The sequence below is a fragment of the Triticum dicoccoides genome, chromosome 7B (assembly GCF_002162155.2).
Source record: "Triticum dicoccoides isolate Atlit2015 ecotype Zavitan chromosome 7B, WEW_v2.0, whole genome shotgun sequence".
NCBI classification, from domain to species: Eukaryota; Viridiplantae; Streptophyta; class Magnoliopsida; order Poales; family Poaceae; genus Triticum; species Triticum dicoccoides.
The window spans coordinates 85,437,075-85,445,242 of NC_041393.1; the positions used below are offsets into that span (position 1 = coordinate 85,437,075).

The 8,168-nt window shown below is 40.1% G+C and overlaps 1 protein-coding gene across 2 annotated transcripts in view; it reads right to left on the bottom strand.

The window, feature by feature from the left end:
* Positions 1-2,151: 2,151 nt before the first annotated feature.
* The window catches only part of LOC119337067 (choline/ethanolaminephosphotransferase 1-like), a 10,355-nt gene continuing 4,338 nt past the window's right edge, over positions 2,152-8,168 (bottom strand). For both annotated transcript variants that reach the window (XM_037609179.1, XM_037609178.1), the window contains 14 exons: positions 7,659-7,734; positions 7,529-7,551; positions 7,324-7,424; positions 6,375-6,469; positions 6,201-6,275; positions 5,898-5,967; positions 5,515-5,578; positions 4,884-4,924; positions 4,711-4,795; positions 3,296-3,358; positions 3,144-3,202; positions 2,998-3,050; positions 2,779-2,851; positions 2,152-2,675 (listed from right to left, as the gene is read on the bottom strand). In XM_037609179.1, the coding sequence (XP_037465076.1) occupies positions 2,654-2,675; positions 2,779-2,851; positions 2,998-3,050; positions 3,144-3,202; positions 3,296-3,358; positions 4,711-4,795; positions 4,884-4,924; positions 5,515-5,578; positions 5,898-5,967; positions 6,201-6,275; positions 6,375-6,469; positions 7,324-7,424; positions 7,529-7,551; positions 7,659-7,734 (900 nt within the window). In that variant the 3' untranslated portion in view covers positions 2,152-2,653. The remainder of the gene's footprint in view (positions 2,676-2,778; positions 2,852-2,997; positions 3,051-3,143; positions 3,203-3,295; positions 3,359-4,710; positions 4,796-4,883; positions 4,925-5,514; positions 5,579-5,897; positions 5,968-6,200; positions 6,276-6,374; positions 6,470-7,323; positions 7,425-7,528; positions 7,552-7,658; positions 7,735-8,168) is intronic.

The window sequence follows — 8,168 nt, forward strand, 5'->3', positions numbered from 1 at the left end:
TGTCTACATAGTTCTCGAACCCGTAGGGTCCACACGCTTAATGTTCGATGACGATTTTGTATTATATGAGTTATGTGATTTGGTGACCGAATGTTGTTCAGAGTCCCGGATGAGATCACGGACATGAAGAGCAGTCTCGAAATGGTCGAGAGGTAAAGATTCATATATAGGACGATAGTATTCAGACATCGAAAGTGTTCCGGGGGTACCGGGTACGTATCGGGTCACCGGAAGGGGTTCTGGACACCCCCCGGCAAAGATATGTGCCTTATTGGGCCAAGGGCGGGACAGACCAGCCCCTAGTGGGTTGGTGTGCCCCCATATAGGCCGAATAGGAGGAGAATGAAGGAGGGGAAGGGAGAAAGGAAAGGGGAGGATTCAGCCTCCCCCTTTCCTTCTCTCCCCTTCTCTTTCCTTCCCCCTCCGACACTTATGGAAGGCAGGGAGGCCGACTTGTGGGAGGCGCTCAAGTAGGATTACTCCTACTTGGGGCGCCCCTTGCTGCCCCTCTCCCTCTCCCACCTATATATATGTGGGGGGCACCGCTAGAACACACAACATTGATTCATAGCCGTGTGCGGCGCCCCCCTCTACAGTTTACGCCTCCGGTCATATTTCACGTAGTGCTTAGGCGAAGTCCTGCGCGGATCACTTCACCATCACCGTCACCACGCCGTAGTGCTGACGGAACTCTCCCTCGACACTTTGCTGGATCAAGAGTTCGAGGGACGTCATCAAGCTGAACGTGTGCAAAACTCGAAGGTGACGTACGTTCCGTGCTTGATCGGTCGGAACGAGAAGTTCGACTACATCAACCGCACTATCAAACGCTTCCGCTTTCGGTCTACGAGGGTACGTAGACACACTCTCCCCCTCTCGTTGTTATGCATCTCCTATATAGATCTTGCGTGAGCGTAGGAATTTTTTTGAAATTGCATGCTATGTTTCCCAACAATTGATTGCCCGGCTCCGACGAGGGAGGGGTGATGAGGTGGCGCGCCCTACAGAATGATGTGCGGTTGCGAAGGAACTAGAGCCTGAAGTGCTCACTACTTAGGGAGCATACAGTTGTTTGGGAGCCTCTATTTGTCAGGTACTGAAAAAATGGTTTGTGGTCATTTTTTACATGGACCGTCCGATCTTCATCCAACTGCCCAAAATAGATCTAATATTGTTCATCTTCTTCCTCCCTCATCTCTTCTTCCTCCCGCACGCCCCTATCTTCCCCCGCCCAACCGACGGCATCCACCACCCGCGGCCGATGGGCGCTACCGCCGTTGTTGGCTACCGTCCCGGGTGTCCCTCTAAGCCCCACATCGGTGAACAACTCCAGCGGCCCTCCTGCACCCCCACACCTGTAAGATAGACAATGGTGTTGCTGCTTTCTGGCGAACCTGCACCCCCACATCCCTAAGATAGACAGTGGGGGCACTTCTCCGGCGAGGTTGCTTCTTCTCCGACAAGGTCTGGACTTTCATCTCTCTTGCTCGGGAAGAAGGAAAAAGTGACTGACGCCAACAAAATTTTCAGGCACCTGAAGTTTAGCAAAATTGGAGTTCTTTAGAATTTGCATATGTCGTATGTTCAGATGGTGTTATTTTAAGTTTTTGATCAACAATGGCACTGCATTCGCATACCTTTACATTTAGGAAAAAAATGGATTTCGTTTTCCCCATTCCTTTGCAATATCCGTGTATTGGTTTTCCCCACTCCATTTGCGATGTCAGCAAATTGTGTTTATGTTACCTTTTGTTAAATTAATGAATCCTTAGGCCTTAAGTTGTCATGCTAGCCCATAGGTTTATTTAAAAGTAAGGAAAAATAGTCTTAACCTTTTTTAATATTTTTCTTTGGCCTTCTTTAATATTTAAAAGCACCCAGTAATTGAAATTGTGTGTCACCTCTTTTTTAATAAAAGCATAGTTACATACTCCCTCTGTCCGTTTTTTGAAACTACACTAGTGTCGAGTGTAGTGTCAAAAAACATCCTACATTAGAGGCAGAGGGAGTATATATTTAGCATGCATATGGTATTACTACTAAACTCCAACATTTATATGTGGAACGGAGAATGTTAGCATGGATAATAGTCACTGATGTACGATATCTATACGCCTTGTATTCTAAAATGAAGGAACTTTTTAGCACGCATATGGCATTACTAAACTTGTTCTAAAAGGAAACCTACAAGCCATGTAAATTAGTTTCACAAGACGGCTCGCACCACCCAAAATTACATTTGCTATACGGTAATCAACTCCTCTCAAAAGAAAAAAGAAAAACTTTGGCGAGACTAGGCTTTGCACCCCACAAAAGAATTCTCTTGGAACACAATCTTAGAAACATCGGTCATCCCACCATCTAGTTTAAGTTAAGAAAGCTACCGCTTCCCTACCCATGACGTACATTACACCGACCGCACCACATGTACATATGCTACTTAACACAAATCTGCATTACAGTCCACACAAGATATATCTATCTGCATATCTGCATTTAGCATGATGAATAACCGGTGGCCATGGAGTTCCAATGACAGGATTCGTTGAGCATCCATGGCTATACGTTGTTGTAATGTTAAGACTTGTGAATGCAGACGGACAATGTCTGGAAGGCAGAATGCTTCAAATGCTACGTAGGGATTCAGGCAAATTCAAGCCTCTTTTCTGGCTATCCTGTGAACAGTAAAAACTGGTGTCAGATATGGTACTTTTTAGAATGGTAAGATGACACAGGAGATTTCATTTTGTAAAAAAAGAACATGTGAGATTTCCAGACCTGAAGCAATAGATTCCAAGAGCATCCTTGATTTCATGACAAACCGAAATGGCAAGATGCATGTAAAGACCCACTGTTACAAATAAACAAGACATGAGATGGTTGGACATTTATATATGTCACTTAGGTTGCAAGAAAGATGCAAAGCTATTCAGCTGAGACGGTCAAACACTCAAGCTTTCAACATCTCAAACAAAATGTTGGAGTGCAGTACTTCACCTGAGGTTGCACAGTACAGAAGAATAACCAAAAGCTCATCAGCCAAAGGGGTCCTGTCGATAAAAATGATGCATCGTTTAGCTTAACTGCACATAGGTACAGTTCCATTTAGCATTACTAGGCACGGCAAACACAAAGAAACTTGCCCATTGTTAATCTTGGCGGTGAGAGCATTTGCAATAGCAAATGGAAGAAACACCAGAGCCTGAAATAAAAGATATTTAGTCATTATTTTGAACTATTCCTACACTTTGTATGTAGCAGAGTGAAAACATGACACTACACAACATAGACATACCATGCACATTCCTGTTTTTAGACCTTTGGGCTCGTCACATAAATGAGCAAGTATCATCCTTCCCTGTCCATGCATAGCAAGTTCATTTATATTATGGAAAAATAATTAGCAATTCCAGAATTTCTTTTAAGAATGATCATAGGTTAGTTTATGCGATATGTATGTCACTTTCAAGTCAATCCATAAAAACCGCATCATCACGGAGAAGTAAAATGCAATAGCACAAATAACATGGAGGAACTGAGTGCCATTAGATGCTTATTCCGAAAATGGAGTGCCACTGCAGGCAGCACAGCACATGAGTTCAATCTGTCATCTATGTTAGTTGTAAGGTGATTTGCTTGCCCGTGTGTAATATCCAAGTCATTAGGTGCATTTGCCATTCCATATGTCCAGGTGGATAACGGAACTATCCAGTTTACCACACATAACTCAACTTGCACACCATATGTCGACGTTTCTGAGTTTATCATCTCAAATCACAGAATCGAAGTTTCAGATTTAAGTGATACTACCTCCATCTGGGTTTATTAGTCCCATCGTATTTTGTGTCAAAGTTTGACCATATATTTGACTAGCAAAATGTTAATGCATGTCACAAAAAATTACAATGTTGGATTCATATTTGAATATAGTTTTCAATGATATTACTTTTGCTACATATAACTAATATTCTATTACTCCCTGCGATTGGGTCAATTAATTCGCATCGGAGGGAGTAGATAAAATCATAGTCAAAATATGACCCAAAATATGAGGGGAGCTAGTAAACCAGGACGGATGTAGTACTAGATAATATCTGCACGAATCAATATTTTAGAAAAATTACGTTGAAATCAGAATTACACCTTACCTTCTTATTGAAATCAATGGTTAGAAGATGTAGCAACAGATTACATTTGAACATTTGTAATTTGTTTGATGTACAAAGTTATATAGTTTCCTTTCAATCAGAACACTAATAAGATTGCACTCGGTGACAGATGCTGAAGGTGTGTAGTCTACTTCCAGTAGCAACCAGAACTACCAAGATAACACACTTGGACAATCATTTCGTCTGGATGTTTTAATGCTTGGTCAGTTCAGAGTTAAATCCATGCCAGGAAAAAAAAGATAAGGGGATTGCCTGCTTTTTGGGAGGCAGTCGATCTTGTGGTGCACTGGATCTACATCTAGAAGTAACAAAAAACATCCAACATGCAAATACTATGGAGCTTGTGAACCCTAACATTTTTTTCCCTTCTTTTCACAATGCACAATTGTACATATGCAACATGCTGCGTTTTAGAAAGAAGTAGACAGACACCGTGCGATTTGGCAGGACCAATATCGTAAATATGAAAGCACATAATTCCATATTACAAACTACTCAGCAAGTCAGTGTCAAGGAACCCAACAACAGAAAAGGAACTTACAACCAAATATCCAAAGGCAGAACCAGTTCCGATCACAAGCAGATGTGGCTGGTTCCTCATGATATCTGAAGGAGAGAGATAACACCTACACAACAAGATAAATAAAACTAGTGTTACATTCAGAGAGAGATATTTTGTACAATAAACAATGAGTAGTCTTTCTGATCCCATACCAGACAGCAACTCCAGCCAACAGCGCAATAAATGGAAGGAGCTGCAGCCCAAATTAAAAAAAAGCATTAAAATGTGCATGGAATGTAAAAGATAAAGCAAAAAATTGGTATTTTTCTTGTAAACAAGGTTTTAGCCTTCCAGGTTGAATTAAATATTTAAGATAATCACATGGAACTTGGACTGTTCAAATGCATAATATATCTAAGAGCTACACTTGTCCAAGATAAAATAATGGCTACAAAAAACTAAACCCAACAGTTAAGACCTGACTTTTTGCCATTTTATAAGCTTTGAGGTGAACTAGTTGTTGATACATTATCATTATACATTTGTAATTTTGTTGTCCAAAGACATAAAAGCTTTTGTTTATATTTTATCAATAAAATTTTACCGTCGGGGCCTCTCCTACAGTTTACAGTAAAAAATACAAGAATCATTATAAAAAACTGTTCATATACACATATACAAACTCAAGACTATACATATCAAATATTCAAATCATTGCTTGCTTGTTGAAGTTCGAATGGATGGATGCCCTAGAGTTTTCAGAAGCGCTCTAGTCCAGGAATCTACAACCTCAAAGATTACAAGCTTTAAGTATTTTACATACAGGAAATTCCAAAAACTTACCATTGCCAATGCTAATTCCATGCTCCCTTTCCGTGCATCAACAACTTTTTGGACATTACCAATACTGCATGACAGGAGAATCAGTCATGTGTAAGCAAGAAATATCAGTAAGACATATGTAGCACATTGCTGATTATTGGCTTATTGCTTTGGAACTGTTTAGTGGACATGCGGTAAATGCCACAAACAAATCACATGCAAGGGCACTGGTTCGTGAAACATGAAGATTCAATTATTTGCAAGCAATTTCACAGCAATTTTGGGTATTAAACACAGAGAAGAATTGTGTGATAGGCATAGGAATCAGTCATTTGTTCACTTCATGTCATGGAGCCATGAAAAAAGTTACTCAAAAAATAAAATACAAAGGAATTTAAACTCACTTGGATCCAACTGTTGGGATTACAGCAAACGTGATCATCAGAATCAGCACGATAACATATAAGGGGATTTCTGATACAAGTGAAAGCAACAAATCAGAAACAGTTTCTATTAATAATCGTGTCGAGTACTTGCACTACTATGTTGGCAACACTGCTAGCCAATGTAAGTTGTAACTCGCACTCCAGCAGAGAAAGAGTAAAGTAAATAGTAGTACATACCTATGCTAGCAGTCATTATCGAAATAGAGGAGATAATACACAAAATAAATGGAAAAGGCATTCGTAGTTCCTAAAATGACATACCTGGAACAAATGGAAGTGGAACCAAACTAATAAGAGGGAGGGATTTCCGAAAATCTTGCGCCCACCATTCAGCACCTAAATTGGGGAGTAGAATTGCTCTTTCTTAGAAGAATGTAATAAAACCTAAAGAAACAAAACTTTATTTGAACATCAAGCCTTGCCTAGGTAAATTACCAGTAAAAAAGGTAAAAAGGTGGGAGACATAGATCAGCATCAGGCCTTCCGTTGGTCCATTTATTACAGGAAGAATAAGAGTATTTGTAAAGTAGCTGGCAGCATGAAAAATACAACCGTTAGTAAGAGCTTCCAAGAAATTAATGCATTCAATTAATTACAATAGAACAACTACAGAACAAAAGAGAAAATAAAGGAGAGGTATTTGTTGGCAGTAGATGGGTTTTACTAAATCAAAATTGTGATTCTTTAGTTATTTATTTTAGATTTGCAATTCTTATAATTTGTACTTTTTCTAAGTTTTCTTATTGCCGAGCCATAGTAATTGCACCTATTAAAGAAACTAGAAGAATTATGGAAATGAGTTCAAACGGAAGATCAAAATCGGTTGCTAGCAAATGTGAAAAACCAAACATAAAGACAGTCTGAGAGTTCTGGAAGCAAATGTTGAGCTGGCGGTAGGTTTCTTACATGAAAACAGTGGTCACTAGAAGAAATTACAGAAATAGACAAAATAATATGAAAGTGAGTGATAAGCAAATGGATGCGTAATGTGCCAATATGTTACTCAACTATGACAAAAATTACCTATGAGGTGCCAGTTATACTGGTGTACGGTCAACACAAGGAGAAGGCACAGTCTAATATCAGAAACATTATGAGCTAGTTGCCAAAAAATCTGGGCCGGATAACTATGCTTTTATGGTATCAAACCTTTCTGAAATGACTCAATGAGGTTTACCCACATGTAACTCATACATTGGTTGACATACATAGTATCATCCCACTAAATCAATCTTGGGTCTAAACCCATTATTACAGAAGGAAGAATGCAAGATCACAATTGAAGTGACAATTTTTTTTTTTGAACATTTCAGACAAGAATAAAGCATCTTGTTTTGCAGATATCTGGAATATGCTCAGAGCAATTGAGTTCTAAAGGACTTACTGTTCCCATGTTGCCAGATAAAATGGGACAGCAGCAACCACCCAGTAACAGAATGTCAACCTTCCACACATCAAGGTGCTTCCAAGGGCCAAGGCTTCAAACTAACCACATATAAGGACGAACCCAGTCAAGATAAATGAGACAAATATATCTTTAGTGAAGGATGAGGATAGAGTGAAAGGCCTCGAATAAAAAAGATCCTTACAGCGCAGGCAAGGGCATCACATCCTGCCAAATGAAAAGTTTGAATACTGTAAGATTGAGACGTTGAGATAGACACACACACACACACAAAGAGAGAGAGAGAGAGAGAGAGATGGCAAGAAAAAAAATACCATGATCAAAAAGTTCTCCTAGAGGACTTGATGAGCTGGTGCGCCTTGCTTGTTTACCATCAACGGCATCAAAAGTCTAGCAGGTACAATACAATATAGTTGATCAATTCAGACCAGTGAACTAGATGACATGATAATTTCCCATTCACTCTGCGCATGTTGATTTACAAGGGGATAATGACACTACATATGTGTTTTTAATACTTGCATCAGTCAGATAAACAAGTTTAGAAATAACATATTCCAAACTCTCACCAACTAATATTTGTTGCAATCTTTACAAATAATTCTTCTAGGGGTAAATGCCAGGCTTAATTCTAATCAGAAGTTCAGAACTGCCCACTAAGAGTGGGTCTTCGTCATTCTGCTACCTGAAATAAAGGATTTAGGATAAACTGTTCTTCAGTATTTGGCCTAGACCACAGGTGACCCTCCTGCGTCCCCCCCCCCCCTCCCGCGGGCGGCCAGGAGGGAACCCTAGCCGCCGCCGCCGGGGCGTCCCCTCCTCTC